At 42.9% G+C, this 23,037-nt stretch overlaps 2 protein-coding genes across 4 annotated transcripts in view; one reads left to right on the forward strand and one right to left on the reverse strand.

Moving 5' to 3' along the window:
* STXBP4 (syntaxin binding protein 4) overlaps positions 1-5,843 on the reverse strand; it is a 27,954-nt gene extending 22,111 nt beyond the window's left edge. Inside the window, exons 1-4 of one of the 3 annotated variants that reach the window (XM_075846326.1) lie at positions 5,745-5,843; positions 4,834-4,877; positions 2,021-2,153; positions 1,178-1,284 (exon numbers count right to left, since the gene is read on the reverse strand). In XM_075846326.1, the coding sequence (XP_075702441.1) occupies positions 1,178-1,284; positions 2,021-2,153; positions 4,834-4,856 (263 nt within the window). In that variant the 5' untranslated portion in view covers positions 4,857-4,877; positions 5,745-5,843. The other 2 variants (XM_075846325.1, XM_075846327.1) reach the window with 2 other exon arrangements.
* Positions 5,573-13,869, forward strand: COX11 (cytochrome c oxidase copper chaperone COX11). Its single transcript, XM_075846328.1, has 4 exons — positions 5,573-6,075; positions 11,763-11,918; positions 12,638-12,763; positions 13,574-13,869. The coding sequence occupies exons 1-4, from the start codon at positions 5,857-5,859 to the stop codon at positions 13,754-13,756; spliced, it is 684 nt and encodes a 227-aa protein (XP_075702443.1). The 5' UTR covers positions 5,573-5,856; the 3' UTR covers positions 13,757-13,869.
* Positions 13,870-23,037: the final 9,168 nt, after the last annotated feature.

Raw genomic sequence — 23,037 nt, forward strand, 5'->3', positions numbered from 1 at the left:
GGATAATGGCCGTAGAAAAAATGAGGCCTATAGTGCGGTTGGACAACAAAATAGCGCACCTACCCAGAATTGGGCAACCGTGGGGAAGAGCGGTTTAGCTAATAAGATATAGTTTTGTGATGCGGCTTGACCCAGGGGTCGCACACTTTCCTGATGTAGTGTGGCCTAGCAGGTCGTCGTGGAGCCTTGTCCTATCGTGCGGCTGGACCACGAAATCGCGCGCCTACCCGAGGCACGGAGAGGTGGAGGGGGTAATGCGGCCTAGCAGGTTGCATGAAGCCTTGGCCTAAATTTTTCAGTGTGGCTGGACCCCCAAGGTTGCGCACCCACCTAGAGGCACAGAGAGGTAGTGATGATCGGAGTGGGGGAACCCCCGGAGGCGCAGAGGTGAGGGGGACGGTGTGTGAGACCTAGTAGGCGGCAGGGAAGCCCAGTGAATAAATTCTTATGGGGACGGACCGCCTTGGGAGGGTAGTTTGGGCCTAGAAGAGCACATGGGGCCTAAATTTTGACAGCTCTCCGCTAGTAAGGGAACATTGCAAGCTAGGTTAAAATTAGGCAGGCAGTGCTGGACCTTTGGAAAGAGGGAGTTGAGGGGGAGGATGCCCCTTAAACTAACTCTCTGATGTCTTCAGGTGCTGGCAAGGTCACCTCTTTGGTAAACTCAACACATGGTAGGATTAAAGGTTAGGTGACTGGCGGTGAGGGAAATTCAGTGCAGAGTACTGCCTGGTTCCTGCAGGGGGGTTGACCGGGCTGGAGACCAGGCTGACAACCCACCTGCAACTAAGGAGAAAAAATAAAGAAAAAAAACTAACATAATAAAACCAGATAAGACCTGCAGAAGCGGAAACGAACACTAAGATAAAACGGATTAGCTCAGTGTCTGCAAGAGGGGTATGAGGAGCCTGTGTAGGAGGAGATAATACTTTTTTGTATTGCTTAGTGTCGCCTCCTAGTGGCAGCAGCCTGTTCCCAAAATCTTCTGTGTCCCCCAATGATATGAGCGAGAAACATTACTTTCTTCTGTAGAAAAAGACTCACTGCCTTTTATTCACTGGCAAATTGCAATTGGGCTGAGCAATTGGGATCTCTGTGTGCAAATCAAACCGGGGAATCTTTTTATCATTTACCATTTATCATTTTTAGAAAGCGACAAAGTACGACAATGCACTACCTTAATTTGACTCTATTTAATATGCTTTTGGCCTCCTCGCACGACACACCAATCAATGGTTCTTTATTCACAGACACTAGATGGTCTCCGGGTCTTAATCGTCCATCCTAATTAAAAAGAGACAAAAAAGAAAAATGATTGACTTGAAAGCTTAAAAACCATTAAAACGACTATAGGAAACCAAGCCATAGACTGTGTTAGTGATATTCAGTAAAACAATCTATACAGCTAGACTAGGTTGTTTGGTTTAGGAAAGTCACTCTACAAAGTCGAGTAGAGTCCCCCATTCAGGACCGTCGTATAATAGCCAGGCTGAAGATCGGCTACAAGGACTGTCTCAGTCTCAATTATTTCCCTTGCGAATTGTACTTTTTTTCTTTTTTAAAGCAAAGATAAAAATCCAGCTTTTGCCCAGAGTTGAGACGCCTACCCCCAAAATGATACTTACCTAATCCGTAACAATCCGGAGATCCGCCCAGGTCTTCTCGTAGGCCACCGTTTCAGACGCTTTACACTCAGGTCCCGGGCAGCGGTTATCATGACTCACCCGGGAACCTGGAATAATAGTCTGTGTATACATTAGGTAAGTATAACTTTGGGGGTTGGCATCTCCAGTCCACACAAAAGCCACATTTTGTGCAGCGTTTCACTGTGAGGATGACATGCTTTTTGGCATGCCACTTTTTTTAATCTTTTTTTGCCCATCTACCGGTGGTTTTACCTATCTAGTATTGCAGCATTACTCTTTTTACAGTCTAAACAATTATACTAAATAAAAGCACAATAAATATCTCATACTCCATGGAGAAGGTACCCAAGTAGTGTTCGGTAGGGGATACTGACCTTGTGACAGTCTCCACCAGGAATAACATTCTTAATTTGGATTAAGGGTCCTTCCATTGTGCTAATGCCACCCACAAGGCTCAGGCCGAGACTGGCTTCTCTCCTAATGGCAATTGTCTGGCTTGCGAACTCGCTTAAGAAAAAAAAAACAATAAGGGACAAAACTCATTCACCTGCGTACTACGTATGTGTACAAGTGTTAACACTGCCGCGCAAAATAACGTCTTATGCAGCATTCAAAGGTTTCCTCTTAGCTGTGTTAATGGGAATGTATCACCTATATATTTTCTGTACATGATTATGGGGGCAGCCATCTTGTCTCAGCTGCTGTTTACAGCACTTAGGAGATATGCTTTACAGCAGCCACATGGACCATAAGAACCTGTAGTCTTCATTGACTTCTATGGGAGAGTTTTTAGACACGCTCTGTGACCTGTGCAGAGGTCATTGAGCAGGGAGGGTGTGGAGAGGACCTGTGTCCATCATCTATTGTGAATGGTGGATCCTGTGTTATCTATATAGAGGTGTTACCTGTCAGTGTAATTCTGCCTGTGATGATAATGAGATGACTGCTGAGAAGTGATCTCTACAGAACAGGAAGGGTCAGTCTATTATGAATGGTGGATCCTGTGTTATCCATATAGAGGTGTTACCTGTCAGTGTAATCCTGCCTGTGATGATAATGAGATGACTGCTGAGAAGTGATCTCTACAGAACAGGAAGGGTCAGTCTATTATGAATGGCGGATCCTGTGTTATCTATATAGAGGTGTTACCTGTCAGTGTAATCCTGCCTGTGATGATAATGAGATGACTGCTGAGAAGTGATCTCTACAGAACAGGAAGGGTCAGTCTATTATGAATGGCGGATCCTGTGTTATCTATATAGAGGTGTTACCTGTCAGTGTAATCCTGCCTGTGATGATAATGAGATGACTGCTGAGAAGTGATCTCTACAGAACAGGAAGGGTCAGTCTATTATGAATGGTGGATCCTGTGTTATCCATATAGAGGTGTTACCTGTCAGTGTAATCCTGCCTGTGATGATAATGAGATGACTGCTGAGAAGTGATCTCTACAGAACAGGAAGGGTCAGTCTATTATGAATGGCGGATCCTGTGTTATCTATATAGAGGTGTTACCTGTCAGTGTAATCCTGCCTGTGATGATAATGAGATGACTGCTGAGAAGTGATCTCTACAGAACAGGAAGGGTCAGTCTATTATGAATGGCGGATCCTGTGTTATCTATATAGAGGTGTTACCTGTCAGTGTAATCCTGCCTGTGATGATAATGAGATGACTGCTGAGAAGTGATCTCTACAGAACAGGAAGGGTCAGTCTATTATGAATGGTGGTGTAATGGTGGGGGCAAGGAAACAGACAAGTGAGCCCTAATCTACCCGCCACTCAGTTCCTGCCTAATTGCAACGACCCGCCCTAGGCGACGGGGTACAACTGGGCGACAGTCCCTACGCTCAATAAGTGCACGACGGACAAACAGACAGGGGTACACAGAAGCTAAGGGAAATGGGGCAGTTGCCCACGGCAACACCGTGAGCAACAAGAGTAGTGAACGAGCCGAGTCAAACCAGGAGTGTACGAGGTACCAAACGCAGAGCAGGAGAGTAGTCAGTAAGCCAGGGTCAGTATGAAGCAGGGACAAATAGTTCAAGAAGCTGCAGCAGGGCCAGGAAACCAAACGAGAAGAATCACAAGCAAGGAGGAACAGGAAAGGCAGGTATAAATAGGCAGAGGGCGGGAGCTAGCTCCGTCTGGCCAGACTGTGATAGGCTCTCCCACTCCTAAGCCTGCCATCCTGAGTGGTGGAAGATGGAGTCAGTCTCACAGACATAGAAGCAGGTGCAGACTGATTACCTATGGGCGTGGATACAGAAGCTGTGCCTGGCAGATCCTTTACACATTCCTCTACTTAAATTGAACTTACCAGAAAGTGAGCCATTGACAAGAACCCTTGCGACAGAATTGGAGTAAAGGAGCCCAATCCAACTTATAGAAAATTTACCGAACCTATGCATGGTCTTTCATAAAAATGACCATTCCATGCAGGCAAATGCCTTGGTTTCATCTAAAGCTAAAATTGCCTTATTACCCAGTCTATTATGAATGGCGGATCCTGTGTTATCTATATAGAGGTGTTATCTGTTCTTGTAGTCCTACCTGTGATGATGACAGGTGACTGCTGAGAAGTGATCTCTACAGAACAGGAAGGGTCAGTCTATTATGAGGCTCAGTGGTCAGTGTGAAAACGGTAAGATTTTATGGAAGATTTTCTAATATAGATAATGATGTAAAGAAAAAAAAAATCTCCAACATTTAAAAAAAAATATGTTTAACATAAAAACTTGACTTAAACAATAGGTAATTTTTTTTTATTACACGTTTCCTTTAAGTGCCCTGGAACAGCACTACCCCCTCCCCATCAATCCCACAAGGGACATAGAGCAAATAAATGTTCTTTAAATGTACTATGCATAATTGATGTCTTTCTTATGTATGTAAATGTTTGATACTGCCTTTGTGTCTACTTTAATAAACAGAGTTTTTACCAAAAAAATTTGGACTATCCCTGGGCACGGTCAACCAAAAATGAGCATAGAAAGTGACGGCATGGTCAAGTTGACCCAGGAAGCCTTGGTGGGTGGAGGGGCCGTAATGCAGATAGTGGCTGTGGGTGTTCACTGGACAGGGTCTGGAATGTTTGGATTTTTCCTTGGGGTCCTCCTTCACTACCGGCTGCAATATTAGAAGATGGTGAACCTTTACATCACTGTAGAGTACATAATCTCCTTACCTTATCTCAATGGCATGTGCCATGATGAGGCTGTTCTGCTGGACCTAATCAATAGAGAAAAACATTTTATTAATAGCATATTGTTATTTATAGGGTTAATAACGGCTTGCACTACACTACTGTATCATGGCTCTGTACAAAACCTATGGGAATGGTTATCCTGCGCTCATCTTGGTGGGAACACGTAGACATAACACAGCCGAAATATCATCAGGGTCTCATTGACTGGAATGAAAGGGGAGTACAGACACCTGCAAAACCATATAGAATGCAAGTGTGGGGATTATAGGGGCTCTGCGTCTGATGCATTTGGGTATTGCTATGTGATTATTCTGAGAAAAGCGTGGCCTGGCACATAGAGGAGCACTGTGGAAGGCGTGGCCTGGCACATAGAGGAGCACTGTGGAAGGCGTGGCCTGGCACATAGAGGAGCACTGTGGAAGGCGTGGCCTGGCACATAGAGGAGCACTGTGGAAGGCGTGGCCTGGCACATAGCGGAGCACTGTGGAAAGTGTGGCCTGGCACATAGAAGAGCGCTGTGGAAGGCGTGGCCTGGCACATAGAGGAGCGCTGTGGAAAGTGTGGCCTGGCACATAGAGGAGCGCTGTGGAAGGCGTGGCCTGGCACATAGAGGAGCGCTGTGGAAGGTGTGGCCTGGCACATAGAGGAGCGCTGTGGAAGGTGTGGCCTGGCACATAGAGGAGCGCTGTGGAAGGTGTGGCCTGGCACAGGGATAAGATCTGGGTGATTTGATAAGACACTTTGTAGCGTGGTTACAGCGGCAGTGATGTCCCTAGTCGTGTGGCAGTAATAACGGCACGAGCAGGCGCTGGTTATATGCAGCTCTATCACTCTGAGGCGATACGACACCGGCATCGTCCTGCACACAATGCGCCTCCTCCTGCACTCACCTCTCCGTCAGCCCAGCTCTCCCTTCGGAGACTGCCGAGTACGGTGATGTGCGTGAAGTATCGCGGGATTTCCGTCCTCGGGAACACGTGACGTGCTCTCGGCGCCGCCGTGATGTCACTCTGGAGGTTGGGGTGCCGGGGTCCCGGTGTTTGGGCTCTGCGAGCGCCGACGAGATGTTCTCCCTGGGGGTCCCGGGGGTTCAAGAGCCAAAACCAACAGCAGGGCTGGAGGACGCGCAACAAGACCGTGCTGACCTACGTGACCGCTGCGGCCGTGGGGATGGTGGGGATGTCGTATGCCGCCGTGCCCCTGTATCGCCTGTACTGCCAGGTAGCGACTATATATCACACCACATATGTTATGTATCTACCATATACCCGTTATGTGTGATATGCCCCTGTACTGTCACATCTACCTATATAATATACTATATGCCCATTATATATGTTGTGTACCCTGTACCGTCACACATCTACCTGTATAATATACTATATGGCCATTATATATGTTGTGTACCCTGTACCGTCACATATCTCCTTATATAATATACTATGTACCCATTATATATGTTATGTACCCTGTACCGTCACATATCTCCTTATATAATATACTATATGGCCATTATATATGTTGTGTACCCTGTACCGTCACACATCTACCTGTATAATATACTATATGGCCATTATATATGTTGTGTACCCTGTACCGTCACATATCTACCTATATAATATACTATATGCCCATTATATATGTTATGTAGCATGGACTGTCACACATCTACCTGTATAATATACTATATGGCCATTATATATGTTGTGTACCCTATACCGTCACATATCTACCTATATAATATACTATATACCCATTATATATGTTATGTACCCTGTACCGTCACATATCTACCTATATAATATACTATATACCCATTATATATGTTGTGTACCCTGTACCGTCACATATCTACCTATATAATACACTATATGCCCATTATATATGTTATGTACCCTGTACTGTCACATATCTCCTTATATAATATACTATATGGCCATTATATATGTTGTGTACCCTGTACTGTCACATCTACCTATATAATATACTATATGCCCATTATATATGTTGTGTACCCTGTACCGTCACATATCTCCTTATATAATATACTATATGGCCATTATATATGTTGTGTTTCCTGTACCGTCACATATCTCCTTATATAATATACTATGTACCCATTATATATGTTGTGTACCCTGTACCGTCACATATCTCCTTATATAATATACTATATGGCCATTATATATGTTGTGTACCCTGTACCGTCACATATCTCCTTATATAATATACTATGTACCCATTATATATGTTGTGTACCCTGTACCGTCACATATCTCCTTATATAATATACTATATGGCCATTATATATGTTGTTTCCTGTACCGTCACATATCTCCTTATATAATATACTATATACCCGTTATATATGTTATGTAGCCTGTACTGTCACATATCTACCTATATAATATACTATATACCCATTATATATGTTCTGTACCCTGTACCGTCACATATCTCCTTATATAATATACTATATGGCCATTATATATGTTGTGTTCCCTGTACTGTCACATCTACCTATATAATATACTATATGCCCATTATATATGTTGTGTACCCTGTACCGTCACATATCTCCTTATATAATATACTATGTACCCATTATATATGTTGTGTACCCTGTACTGTCACATATCTCCTTATATAATATATGGCCATTATATATGTTGTGTTCCCTGTACTGTCACATCTACCTATATACTATATGCCCATTATATATGTTGTGTACCCTGTACCGTCACATATCTCCTTATATAATATACTATGTACCCATTATATATGTTGTGTACCCTGTACCGTCACATATCTACCTATATAATATACTATATACCCATTATATATGTTATGTAGCCTGTACCGTCACATATCTACCTATATAATATACTATATACCCATTATATATGTTGTGTACCCTGTACCGTCACATATCTACCTATATAATACACTATATGCCCATTATATATGTTATGTACCCTGTACCGTCACATATCTCCTTATATAATATACTATATGCCCATTATATATGTTGTGTACCCTGTACCGTCACATATCTACCTATATAATATACTATATGCCCATTATATATGTTATGTACCCTGTACTGTCACATATCTCCTTATATAATATACTATATGGCCATTATATATGTTGTGTACCCTGTACTGTCACATCTACCTATATAATATACTATATGCCCATTATATATGTTGTGTACCCTGTACCGTCACATATCTCCTTATATAATATACTATGTACCCATTATATATGTTGTGTACCCTGTACCGTCACATATCTACCTATATAATATACTATATACCCATTATATATGTTATGTAGCATGGACTGTCACACATCTACCTGTATAATATACTATATACCCATTATATATGTTGTGTACCCTGTACCGTCACACATCTACCTATATAATATACTATATACCCATTATATATATGTTATGTAGCATGGACTGTCACACATCTACCTGTATACTATATGGCCATTATATATGTTGTGTACCCTGTACCGTCACATATCTCCTTATATAATATACTATGTACCCATTATATATGTTCTGTACCCTGTACCGTCACATATCTCCTTATATAATATACTATATGGCCATTATATATGTTGTGTTCCCTGTACTGTCACATCTACCTATATAATATACTATATGCCCATTATATATGTTGTGTACCCTGTACCGTCACACATCTACCTGTATAATATACTATATGGCCATTATATATGTTGTGTACCCTGTACCGTCACATATCTCCTTATATAATATACTATGTACCCATTATATATGTTATGTACCCTGTACCGTCACATATCTCCTTATATAATATACTATATGGCCATTATATATGTTGTGTACCCTGTACCGTCACACATCTACCTGTATAATATACTATATGGCCATTATATATGTTGTGTACCCTGTACCGTCACATATCTACCTATATAATATACTATATGCCCATTATATATGTTATGTAGCATGGACTGTCACACATCTACCTGTATAATATACTATATGGCCATTATATATGTTGTGTACCCTATACCGTCACATATCTACCTATATAATATACTATATACCCATTATATATGTTATGTACCCTGTACCGTCACATATCTACCTATATAATATACTATATACCCATTATATATGTTGTGTACCCTGTACCGTCACATATCTACCTATATAATACACTATATGCCCATTATATATGTTATGTACCCTGTACTGTCACATATCTCCTTATATAATATACTATATGGCCATTATATATGTTGCGTTTCCTGTACTGTCACATCTACCTATATAATATACTATATGCCCATTATATATGTTGTGTACCCTGTACCGTCACATATCTCCTTATATAATATACTATATGGCCATTATATATGTTGCGTTTCCTGTACCGTCACATATCTCCTTATATAATATACTATGTACCCATTATATATGTTGTGTACCCTGTACTGTCACATATCTACCTATATAATATACTATATACCCATTATATATGTTATGTACCCTGTACCGTCACATATCTCCTTATATAATATACTATATGGCCATTATATATGTTGTGTTCCCTGTACTGTCACATCTACCTATATAATATACTATATGCCCATTATATATGTTGTGTACCCTGTACCGTCACATATCTCCTTATATAATATACTATATGCCCATTATATATGTTGTGTACCCTGTACCGTCACATATCTCCTTATATAATATACTATGTACTCATTATATATGTTGTGTACCCTGTACCGTCACATATCTCCTTATATAATATACTATATGGCCATTATATATGTTGTGTACCCTGTACCGTCACATATCTCCTTATATAATATATGGCCATTATATATGTTGTGTTCCCTGTACTGTCACATCTACCTATATAATATACTATGTACCCATTATATATGTTGTGTACCCTGTACCGTCACATATCTACCTATATAATCTACTATATACCCATTATATATGTTATGTAGCATGGACTGTCACACATCTACCTGTATAATATACTATATGCCCATTACATATGTTGTGTACCCTGTACCGTCACATATCTCCTTATATAATATACTATATGCCCATTATATATGTTGTGTACCCTGTACTGTCACATATCTACCTATATAATATACTATATACCCATTATATATGTTATGTACCCTGTACCGTCACATATCTCCTTATATAATATACTATATGGCCATTATATATGTTGTGTTCCCTGTACTGTCACATCTACCTATATAATATACTATATGCCCATTATATATGTTGTGTACCCTGTACCGTCACATATCTCCTTATATAATATACTATATGCCCATTATATATGTTGTGTACCCTGTACCGTCACATATCTCCTTATATAATATACTATGTACTCATTATATATGTTGTGTACCCTGTACCGTCACATATCTCCTTATATAATATACTATATGGCCATTATATATGTTGTGTACCCTGTACCGTCACATATCTCCTTATATAATATATGGCCATTATATATGTTGTGTTCCCTGTACTGTCACATCTACCTATATAATATACTATGTACCCATTATATATGTTGTGTACCCTGTACCGTCACATATCTACCTATATAATCTACTATATACCCATTATATATGTTATGTAGCATGGACTGTCACACATCTACCTGTATAATATACTATATGCCCATTACATATGTTGTGTACCCTGTACCGTCACATATCTCCTTATATAATATACTATATGCCCATTATATATGTTATGTAGCCTGTACTGTCACATATCTACCTATATAATATACTATATGCCCATTACATATGTTATGTACCCTGGACTGTCACATATCTACCTGTATAATATACTATATGGCCATTATATATGTTGTGTACACTGTACCGTCACATATCTCCTTATATAATATACTATATGCCCATTATATATATGTTATGTAGCATGGACTGTCACACATCTACCTGTATAATATACTATATGGCCATTATATATATGTTATGTAGCCTGTACTGTCACATATCTACACATATTAGAATATACTGTATAGCCATTATATCTGATGTGCCGTTGTACCGGCCGGTAACTTTTTCTTTAATATGCTGTATACTTATTATATATTTTGTGACATATATCCCTTTTATTAAGTAACTATACAGTATATAATAGAAGTTCTATGCCCCCCTGTATTTATATTTCTGAATCTATCAAATATCCTGTATACCCATTATTTATGATATGCCCCTGTACTGTCAGATATCTACCTATATAATATACTCTATAGTTATTATATATGATGTCGCTATATTTTCAGATATCTGCCTCTACAGATTGCTAGAAAGAAGGGGCGCAGAAGCCTCTGGCTCCCGTCAGCTTTTCTAGGTGAACTGAATATGGACGATACACCAGCGTGTCTCCACAAATCTTAGCCAAGTCTAGGAGCCAGCTTTATATACACACTGATGGTCCAGGTCCGCATCGCATCTGGGGATCGCTAGCATGGAATTACATGTCTCATCACTTATGTGGTCCCGCCACCCCCAAATATTTAGAATAGAGTTCCCTTTGAAAGTTACAGCAGTTCTACACCTCATATTTAGTGGGAAAATATTCCCTCCCTTTAGTTATAAACAATTGTGTCCTGCAGTTTCCCAGTTGTCAGAACAGGCCACCCTGCTCCCTAGTAGTCATAGCAGGTCCTATCTCCTCTTTTCTTCATCAGGCAGTAATAGCAAGCCGGGATCTCTGTGTGATCAGCTTCACGTGTTCTTAGCATTTCTGAAATGTACGTATAGGAATAGCCTTGCGGTGGGAATATTGATTAACCATTATCCTTTACTGTCCTGTGTAGGCCACAGGCCTCGGTGGGACGGCAGTAGCTGGACACAGCTCAGAACAGATTGAGTCTATGCAGCCCGTGAAGGATCGGGTCATTAAAATCACGTTCAACGCAGATGTGCACGCCAGTCTACACTGGAACTTCAGGCCTCAGCAAACAGAAATCTACGTAAGTTTGTGTCTGATCTGACCAATCGTGGGAGGAGGGGGTCACTTCATGATCAAAAGATGAGCCTTGTTCATATGGTCTAAATGGCTTTAAAGGGGTTATGTGGGGACCAAAAATTATTAGCGGTGTACTCATTGCAGTATGTGAGTGCACTCGCTAACGTACATTCCGGTCCCCCGTCGCGCTGATTCTGAGATTTTCATAGTTTTTATAGTACTGCCGGGGGACCGGAAGTCTAGTTGCACAGCCGCCTATGATGATGATACAACTCTTCGTCATGTGACCGGCCCCGCTGTACTCTATGTATAAGCCGTAACCGTAGTACAGCGTCAGAGGAGCAGAACAAGGGAAAACCGGACGGAACGGTACCGTTGCAGCATGGACACCACCGGCGCCTGACAGGACCTATTGACTTGAATGGGTTCCTTGGGGGTGTCTGTTGTTTTACCGGAAGCAATAGCGCAGCATGCTTCTCTATTGTTTCCAGTAACCTCGACCAGATCTTCGACAGAGGCCCCTAACGGAGCGTCCAACGCAGATGTGAACAAGGCCTAATACATGGCCAGACGTATCCTGCTCTTAAAGGGATACATGGACAGGAGATGTCTACTTGAGATGACTCCTATTGGATGAATTTGGGTTGTAGAAATCTTCATGTGAGGGTTTGTAACCAACAAATCCTTCAGAGATTTTACGTACGTATTTTTTTGTTTTCGCAGTTGGTTCCAGGTGAAACCGCATTAGCATTTTACAAGGCAAAAAATTCAACGGACAAGCCGGTGATAGGAATTTCCACATACAACGTGATACCTTATGAAGCTGGGCAATATTTTAACAAAATTCAGGTAAGTCAAAAGAAGGTTTAAAGGGAATTTCCGGCAAAATAAGAGTCTCCAGTAAATGTAGTTGAAGTTGCCTAAAATCCTATCCAGCTGCTTTACAGTTATGTATCTGGAAAAGCCGAGGGACGACCGGTGTGCCACTATTACCACTCTCACAAAGGTGTCCTCCAGCTTTCATAGGCTCCTGAATCAAACATGACTCCATATCTAGGCAGTCCGAAGCATTGTGGAGTCTGGGACAGCTCTACGGGAGCTATAATTGTTTCCACAGGGGCAGTGTAAGTGCCATATGGAATAGTACCCTTGCCACGCTATATACACTAATATTTATTTTCTCTCAGATGCTTTGACCTAAAACATTTTACATAGCTACATGGTTGTAGTAGTACGGTTGGTGAAAAAGACGTGTCCGTAAAGTTCAACCAGGAAAATGGGGTTTAGATTAGCACTGAGAATCCTGGATATAGATCTGAATCCAGTGGGGGTGACCTTGCGGTGAACGCTTTTTAAAGTGGTAATATTACGTTCCTGTCTCTCTTTTAATACACAACATTATCCTGCTGGCTTTAGAAGCAGCTGATTGACATTGTGCTAACAAATGACAAGCACACCCAGGTAGACCCTAACAAGCCCTTGGTTATTGCTTTTCGCTTTACAGTATGTCATGTACTCACAGTTCAAGCATAGTGTAAAAGAAAGTAAGACCAATAGACTGATCTAATCATTGAAGTTTTATAGAAGTAAATTAAAAAGGTTATTTAGAAATTTACACAGAACTTACATTTTTCTACATTTTGTTTTTTTACTTCCCAGTGCTTTTGCTTTGAAGAGCAGAGGCTGAACCCACATGAGGAGGTGGATATGCCAGTGTTCTTCTACATCGACCCGGAGTTTGCAGAAGACCCCAGAATGGCAGCAGTAGAGAACATTATGTTATCATATACGTTTTTTGAGGCCAAGGAAGGCCACAAGTTACCGGTCCCCGGCTACAACTGAACTCTTACTGTACTTACGGATTGCTGCTCTCTATGGACTGTCTAGAAGTTTCTAGTGCTGGTGATTTGTTTAAAATTCTAAACTTTTATAATAAATTAAGGAAATCGACATAATGTGTTAAGTGCCTTCTCTTCGAGGACACAGATTAAATACAGGTAAATCTCAGGAAAGTGGTTATTTTTCTATAAACCGTATTTTTCGGACTATAAGACGCAGTTTTTAGCAAGAATAAATCTTGCTAAAAAGTCCCTGTGTCTTATAGTTGGCAGTCAAGGGACCTGGCAGTGCCGGGACCCCTGACCGCTTCTTACTTAACCCCTTCCCGACCAATGATGTGCCAGTACATCATGGGGAGGGATGATGTTTGGCGCAGGCTCACTCGCTGAGCCCGCTCCATACACTGCAGGTGTCAGCAGCTGACACGTTGCTCTAACGGCCAGGAACAGTGATGGCGCTGTTGCTGGCCGTTTAACTAGTTAAATGCCACGGTCAATACCGACTAGCATTTATATGGTTTTCCCATGAAGGACATTTATGACATATGCACAGGACATGTCATAAATGTTAGATAGATGCGGGTCCCACCTCTGGGACCCGCATCTATCTCTAGAACGGGGCCCCCTAAGCCCCGTCCTATCTTACCCGGCTCCGCTGTCTCCCGGCCACTTCCTGGTTAGGTGGTCAGGAGTTACGTAAACAACCGAGTGCTCGCTGAGCTATGCCGTTTCTGTAACTCCCATAGAAGTGAATGGGAGTAACGTTAACAGCGTAGCACTGCGAAATACGCTGTTTCTGGAACTCTGCAGCTCTGAAAACAGCGTACATGGTTGAGCTATGGAAACAGCATAACTCACTGATCTACGCTGTTTCTGTAACTCCCATAGAACTGAACAGTAGTTCCGGAAATAGCGTAGCTTGCATGCTACGCTGCTTCTGTAACTGCCATTCACTACTATGGGAGTTACGGAAACAGCGTAGCTCAGCGATTTACGCTGTTTCCGTATCTCATCCATGTATTGTGCCAGCGATCCAATGATCGCTGGTTCAAGTCCCCTAGGGGAACTAATAAAATGTGTAAAAAAAAAAAAAAAAAAAAAATTCAACTTTCAGGAGTGTAAAAAAAAAATATTAAAAGTTAGAAAATCCATTTCCTATTTTTCTCCAAGCACAATGTAAAAAAAGGAATGAAATAAAAAGTGATAAAAAAAAATCGGATGTACCAAAAAATGGCTCTCAGAATGTAGTGAAGCAGAACAAATAATTTTTTATTAACAAATAGTTTTTGCTTTATAAAAGTAGTACATTTTTTTTTATTTTTTCCAATTTTTTTGTTGTCTAAAATCTTGGTGCGTCTTATGGTCAGGTGCGTCTAATTGTCTGAAAAATACGGTAGTTGTAAAATGTTCAGAGGGGGTTCTCCTGCCTTTTTTATTTTCCCTATGCCCTCATGGGGAATCGGTCCTCTCTCCTGATTGGCCGTTCTCCTCACATGACCGCCTGCGGCTAATTGCAGCGATCCATGGGCGGAGCTTCAGCACTCTTCTCTGCTCTCCTCCATTTGGACAGACGCTGCTGGAGACCCGGGACCTGCTGAACAGAGCTGCTGCTTTCTTGACTCAGGAGGGACTTCAGCCATTTTAGAAGCAGGTAGGATCAGCCCTTTGCTTTTTTTCTACTCCCCCCCCTACAGGTGCCCTGGCCTACAGGCACTGAGTTATTTCCCTGTAGGACCGTGCATTACCCAAGCAGAGCTAGGTTCAGGCAGTGCAAATATCTAGCAGTGCTAGGGGTGGCAGCCATTACCCCCTAAATAGGAGTACCCCTTGCTGCACAGTTAGTGTTCTTTTTTGGGTACTTCTTTCCCAATGCTCAGTGTGAAGTTAAGTGTCCCCCCTCTACTGCCATGTCTGACCCTTTAAAGGGGAACGCTCACGCCGGACAAACATTGCAGTTAATTATGCCTGTTCCAAGTGCAATACTAAATTTCCTTGTGGTCAGTCTACTTCGTTATGCGATGTATGCTGTCCTCCTGCACACCTGCCACCCCTTAGTGTTTGTCATCCGTGGTATGATAGGTGTGGATCCGGAATAGACCAATTCCCTTTTCCGGATGGTTGATAACCTGGCGAACATTACTCTGTCCATTTTAGGTGGCATGACTTCCACTCAGAACTAGAGAGTATTGCCTTTAAAGAATTGAAGCACCCTTTTCAAGAAGGAAATTCTCCTGAATGGGTTAGGTCTTCGTTGGTGGATCCTCCAATTTCTTGTTTAGCCAAGGCCACTACCTTGCCGATGGCGGACTCCACTTTCTTCAAGAATTCTCTGGATCGCCGCGTGGATTCCTTTGCTGAAACCACTTTTGAGGCCACTGGCTATGACCTTCGCCTGATTTTTTTTCATCTGTTTGGGTTAGCTGAGCAATCACTGAATAAGCAAACTACCTCATAGCCTGCACTCGGGTCCTCCTCCAGAGTAGCTGGTAGATCGGTCTCGCCTTATTTCCATTGCATCCAAGTATATCTGCGGGGCTGCCCTTGATGCTGCCTGGTTGCTGGTTCGAGCCTCCGGTTCTTCCGTCACTATCTGTGGGACTACCTGGCTTGGTCCGCTGATTCGGCTTCCAAGCTCTCCCTGAATGCGCTCCCTTTTGCAGGTTCTTGTTTCTTTGGACCTAGATTGGATGAGATCTCAGAGGCTATGGGTGGCAAAATAGACCCAAGTGTGCTCCTCCGGTCAAAAGGACGTGTTTTCGTTCCTTTGTGGTTTTTCCATCATAATTCAGGTCGCTGCCTCACAAGGATCAGAAGGTCAAACCTCTCTTCAAAACTACCATCCTGTCTTTCCCCACCTCCATATGTGAAGGCTAAAATCGGCAAGGCCACTTCCACCTGAAGGTGTGCCCCCACTCTACTCACCTCTGGTGGGGTTCAGTCTTCTGCGCTTCAAGGACGTCTGGTTCTCACATTTTGGATGCCTGGGTTCAGGAGGTGGTATCTTCGGGACACAAAATAGAATATGCCAGCCTCCCAGAGCGTTTCCGCTGTTCCCATATTCCCCTCCAGGAGGGCTGCCTTTTTTTCAGGCAATTTACTTTCTGCTTCTTCAGGGGGTCGTCATTCCAGTACACTCGAGCCAAAGGGTCTGGGGTTATTATTCCAACCTTTTTGTTGTCTCCAAAAAGGACAGTTCGGCCCATCCCTAGCCTCAAGCATCTCAACGCGTATGTTCGGGTCTGTCATTTTTGGATGGCATCTCTCCGATCTGTTATTGCTTCCAGGGAATATGGGGAGTTTTCTTCTGTGGACATAAAGGATGCGTATTTGCACATCCCTAGCTGCATTATCCACCAGCACTTCCTGCGCTTTGCGTTACTGTACCGTTCTTACCAAGTCGTGGCCCTTCTATTCGGCCTGGTCACTCTCTTACAAAGGTTCTCTCCGTTGTGATGGCACTCCTTTGCACCAGGGGGCAGCCGCTCACCCCGTACCTGGACCAGATTCTGATCAAGTCTCCCTCCAGGGTGTGCAGCGGGACGGCTCCAGTCCATCACTCGCTACGATGGTGGATCTCACGGCTCAGGGGCTGTGGTCCCCACAGGACTCCTCCCTTTCCATCAGTCTTCTGGAATTGAGAGCCATTTGTCTTTGCCTCCTGCACTGGACTGCGTCTCTGTCCAGACACTTGGTGAGTGTTCGAACGGTCAATGCCGTGGCTTATGTAAATCACCATGGGGGCATGTGCAGTGTCTCATTGATGGCCGAGGCCGCAAGTATTATTTATTAGATACCCCTGTGCTTGCACCCAGCCTGATCTCCTCGGTCATTATTGGGATCTCCATCTATGCATGATCTTTTTAGGAACAACTCTTGTTATATTACTTAGATCCAGATTTGTTATAACTGGTGTTATTTGGCATGTATGTGTATATGCACTAGGCTGTGATTCTGGGTATGGACATTGAGCGGTACAGTTTTTCTGTGTCTTTGGACATATTCTCCATCTTATCCGTCTTCCGCTCTCATATTTAACGGTTTTTGATACTTTTGTTATATATATATATATATATCAAAACACAAATCTCAAAATATATTTATGTGTGTGTGTATCTGCTTGGGTGCTCTATCCTTCTTTTCGGTATATATGTAGGTTTTGCTGTTTGTTCATGAAGGGCCCTTTTTTTTAATGGTTTTCTTAGAGCTAAATTGTAGGTTGTGTCTTCAAGACAAGGCAGTGCTCCACCGTGGTACCTTCTTCTTCTTCTTCTTCTTCTCCTCCTTCTCCTTCTCCTTCTCCTTCTCCTTCTCCTTCTTCTCCTTCTCCTTCTCCTTCTCCTTCTCCTTCTCCTTCTCCTTCTCCTCCTTCTTCTCCTTCTTCTCCTTCTTCTCCTTCTTCTCCTTCTTCTCCTTCTTCTCCTTCTTCTCCTTCTTCTCCTTCTTCTCCTTCTTCTCCTTCTTCTCCTTCTTCTCCTTCTTCTCCTTCTTCTCCTTCTCCTTCTTCTCCTTCTTCTCCTTCTCCTTCTTCTCCTTCTTCTCCTTCTTCTCCTTCTTCTCCTTCTTCTCCTTCTTCTCCTTCTTCTCCTTCTTCTCCTTCTTCTTCTCCTTCTTCTCCTTCTTCTCCTTCTTCTCCTTCTTCTCCTTCTTCTCCTTCTTCTCCTTCTTCTCCTTCTCCTTCTCCTTCTCCTTCTCCTTCTCCTTCTCCTTCTCCTTCTTCTCCTTCTTCTCCTTCTCCTTCTTCTCCTTCTCCTTCTCCTCCTTCTCCTTCTCCTTCTCCTTCTCCTTCTCCTTCTCCTTCTCCTTCTCCTTCTCCTTCTCCTTCTCCTTCTCCTTCTCCTTCTCCTTCTCCTTCTCCTTCTCCTTCTCCTTCTCCTTCTCCTTCTCCTCCTTCTTCTCCTCCTTCTTCTCCTTCTTCTCCTTCTTCTCCTTCTTCTCCTTCTTCTCCTTCTTCTCCTTCTTCTCCTTCTTCTCCTTCTTCTCCTTCTTCTCCTTCTTCTCCTTCTTCTCCTTCTTCTCCTTCTTCTCCTTCTTCTCCTTCTTCTCCTTCTTCTCCTTCTTCTCCTTCTTCTCCTTCTTCTCCTTCTTCTCCTTCTTCTCCTTCTTCTCCTTCTTCTCCTTCTTCTCCTTCTTCTCCTTCTCCTCCTTCTCCTCCTTCTCCTTCTCCTTCTCCTTCTCCTTCGTTAGGGCTTCCTGGGCTGTGTGCCATCTGGCCTCTGCCCTTCAATTGTGCAAGGCGGCCACGTGGTCTTTTCTGCACACCTTTTGTCAAGTTCTACCAGGTGCACACCTTTTACTTCTTCAGACTCTTCCCTGGGTTGCAAGTCCTTACAGGCATCTGTGAAATGGCTGACAGATCCCCCACCACTGTGGACTGCTCTAGGATGTCCCACGATCTGTGTCCCCCAATGTATCCAACACGAAAATAGGATTTTTTGAGTACTCACCGTAAAATTATTTTCTTGCCTAGTTCATTTCGGACACCTCTCCCGCCCATTTTTTATTTTTTAAAGTTTTTTTTTTATTTTTGGTCGGTTTAAGGGATTCCGCTCTAGTGTTTGACATACTTCTCTTACATTGTATTTTCTTGCAGACAGACGGAATAGCTCCGTATCTGTAGGCAGGGTATAGCCTGTAAGAGGGGTTACTTTTTTTTTTTTATTCTTGGTGTCAAGTCTTAGTGGCAACGGCATATACCCACAGTCTGTGTCCCCCAATGAACTGAACAATCAAAGGATTTTACGATGAGTACTCCAAAAATCCGGTTTTTCCGTCTATAAATCTGTTTGAGGGCTTGATTGTTGCGAGACGAGTTGCACCATTTATTGTACCATATATTTTACTGGAAAAACTTCTTTGTGGGGTGAAATGGGGTATCATCATGTATTCGTTAAATTAATAAATCAAACGGACATAATGGGGTCACCCCCCCCCCCCACCAATCTTCCACTAGTGCCTTGCTGGTGGCTGGTTTTCCCTAAAACAAGCTGACGCCACACCTGTTCTAGTGGAAATCGGTCCGGACTGTGTGGCGCTAGGACTAGTGGAATAATTGGGGGAAGCCCATGCTGTTTATTTAGTGGATTACAGTGAATGGCAAAGGTTTTCTGCCATTCATATATTTTTTTCTTTGCCTATGCTATACTGTAGAATACTTACAACTTTTGTGTGAAGTGCAGGCCCCAATTATTAATTCTTGCTCTGGGCCAAAAAAGACAGGCTACATTCACACACTTTTTTTTTTTTTTCCAACAGCCATCACATGGTTAGTTTCAGAACAATGTAATTCTAGGGCTGTATTCACATGTCCTATTTTTGTCCATTTTCACGGCCCGACTGCCCCCATAGAACTCAATAGATCAGTTTTTAACTGCCGGTTTTAGGAATCAATCCTTGTGACGGCCCTGTTTAAAAACTGATCCTGGCCCCCACAACAGGACTTTAAGCGCTGAGCACAGAGAAGTCCTTGACGTCAGTGTCCATATAGGAACAGTGACGTCAGGAGCTTTGAGATGTGGGAATCCCCGGCCAGAGCATTGCCGGCGCACTGGCCGTGGATTCTGGAATCTTAATGCCCCTAATATCCCTGTCTATATCACCCCTAATATCTGTGCATATATGGACAGTGACGTCAGGGGCTCCTCCTGGAGCGGAATCCTTGGCCAGAGCGTTGCCGACGTGTTGGCTGGGGATTCCGCTCCTAGAGGGAGTCACTGATGTCACTGTCCATATATGGACAGTAACGTCAGGGGCTTTTCTAGGAAACTGTAGCGTCCATGGCCTGGGCCGTCGGGTTTACTCACCTCACGACGCCCGCAGCCATGGATCCGTGATCGCTGGTCCCCATCGCCTTCCTAGGAGACGCCAGCGCTCCCTTCCACTCCAGTCTGCTGTGTCCCCGTATGATGCGCGCGCACGCTTGTGCCCGATTTTAAAGGGCCAGCGCGTGCAGCTGTAAAACCATCATCATTATCAACCACATGATTTCCTGGTCTATAAGAAGGCCCCAGTTCCTCTGATCCTTGCCTGAGTGTTGTTAGTTATTCCCAAGTCTGTCTTGCAAATGGTCCCTTAGTGTTTCCTGTTCCAGTTGTTACCCGTGCCCTGTTACCTGTTCCTGTATCCCGTGCTGTGTTCTTGTTCCTGTGCCTACTAGTTGGAGTCGTGTCTACTGCACCTGCTGTTGCTTTGCCACGTCCTGTGTCATCTGCCATGTCCAGGGGGATTTGCCATGTCCTGCAGGACCTGCTGTCATTGGCCACGTCTGGCGTTACCTGCTGCACCCTCCTTAATCCGTGCCAGAGCTGCATGGTGCTATCTACATGGGCACTGTGGCACTACATGGGCTCTATCTAGAGGGGACACTGTTGCCTACTATGTGGGCACTGTGGCACTATCTACAGGGGCATTGTGGCACTATCTACATGGGCACTGTGGTTGTTTCAGGAGTTTTGGACAAAAAAAATCCTGACAAATGAAATCCACCATATTTTTTTTAACGGCCATGAAAAACAGATGGCAAATTGATGACACACTGCCATTAAAAGCGGACAGATGGATTGGAAATGGATGAAAATTTGGAGACGCACTGATGCAAAACGGGCATGAAAAACTGACCATTGATCAGTTTTTAATGGCCATTTGTTTTCATGTCGTGTGAATGTAGCTGAAGGCGATGGGTGTATTCAGAGGGCCGATTTTTTTTTTTGTTTTTGTTTTTTTAACGACCTATGAATACTTGCTGTCAGAAAAAAGAACACGTTCGATTTTTGTCAGTTTTTATGTTCTAACGGAACCCATAGAAGTCAATAGATCAGTTAACGTCCGTTTTTCAGACAGCCATCTGTGTGGCGGCCATTAAAAACTGATCCTGGTCCTCACAAGGGGACTTAAAGCGCTGCGCCTGGGGAAGTCCCTGACGTCACTGTCCATATATGGACAATGACGTCAGGGGTTTTTAACTATGTATCCCCAGCCTGGGGAAAGCCCTTAACGTTGTGGGGCTCCCTCCGGAAGTGAAATCCCCGGCCAGCTCGTTGCCGACACTCTGGTCTGGGATTCCGTAAACTCAAAGCTTCTAACGTCACTGTCCATATATGGACTGTGACTCCAGGAGCGGAATCCCCAGTCAGATGGCCGGGAACTGGATTTTAGAGACACACTGAGGCAAAATGGCCATAAAAAGAACTGATAGTTGAGCCGTTTTTTTTCACTGTTGTGTGAATTATAGCATAAGGACAGCCCTGTCTAACCCAAACCCTGTACAACATATCCGGACCATTATCCCTCCTCCACCAAATTTTATAGTAGGCACTATTCATTCTGAAAGGTAGCGTTCTCCTGGCATCTGTCAAACCCAGACTCCTCCATCACACTGCCAGATGAAACGTGATTCATCACTCCACAGAACAGGTTTCAACTGCTCTAAAATCCAGTAACGTCATGCTTTACCGCACTCCAGCTGACGCTTGGCATTGTGCATGGCGATCTTAGGCTTTTGTGAAGCGACCAAGGAAACCTATTTCTACGTGCACGGCGATGTCACAGTCAGTGATACAGAATACGAGAAAGGACAAGTGGTTCTTCTCCTCTGGAAACCTAGACAAATATAACAACGAAACAATCAAATCGTAATTGCAGAAGTGGGAAGCTGACAAAAGGTTTTTTATTTTAGGGGAAAATGGTCTTGACCATGATCTTGATGTCTACATTTTGCAGATGTCTCAGAAGTAGTGGTAGCTCCTGCAGTTTATTCATTGTAAAGGCAAACCTTCGTGGTGCTAGGGCATACATACAATGCATAATTCATAAGTTCATTAACTCATCAGCTTGAAAAGAGACAAATTATGTCCGAAACAAAAAATATTTATTAAAATTATTACTAGATGTATTGACACAATTGACCACTAGATGGCACTAGAGCATTTTTATTGTTCTTTCATGCATTAGCCAAAAAATTGCTATGTAAGTCTGTGTGCTGAAAGCAGATCCTCTCTGTATGTAATTCAGTGAAAGGTTAAGAAATATTCTCCGTCTTCTCAACATTTGTTGTACATTTTCTTAATTGCAAAAGAAAATAAAACTACTGTAGATAGGTATTTCCATCTATTACCGTCCGTGCCGATGAAGAAGCAAAGGTTTTAATTTAGGGAGAGAGTGCCTCCCTCCATGGCTACCGCATTAAAAAATGGAAATGTATCCTGGTGAGGTTAATTGCGGCAATGCTTCACTAAGTCTAAAATGAAACAGATGAGGAACAGTAAAACTTTCATTTGAAACTAATCAAAT

The sequence above is a fragment of the Rhinoderma darwinii genome, chromosome 13, assembly GCF_050947455.1.
Source record: "Rhinoderma darwinii isolate aRhiDar2 chromosome 13, aRhiDar2.hap1, whole genome shotgun sequence".
In the NCBI taxonomy this organism is placed as follows: Eukaryota; Metazoa; Chordata; class Amphibia; order Anura; family Rhinodermatidae; genus Rhinoderma; species Rhinoderma darwinii.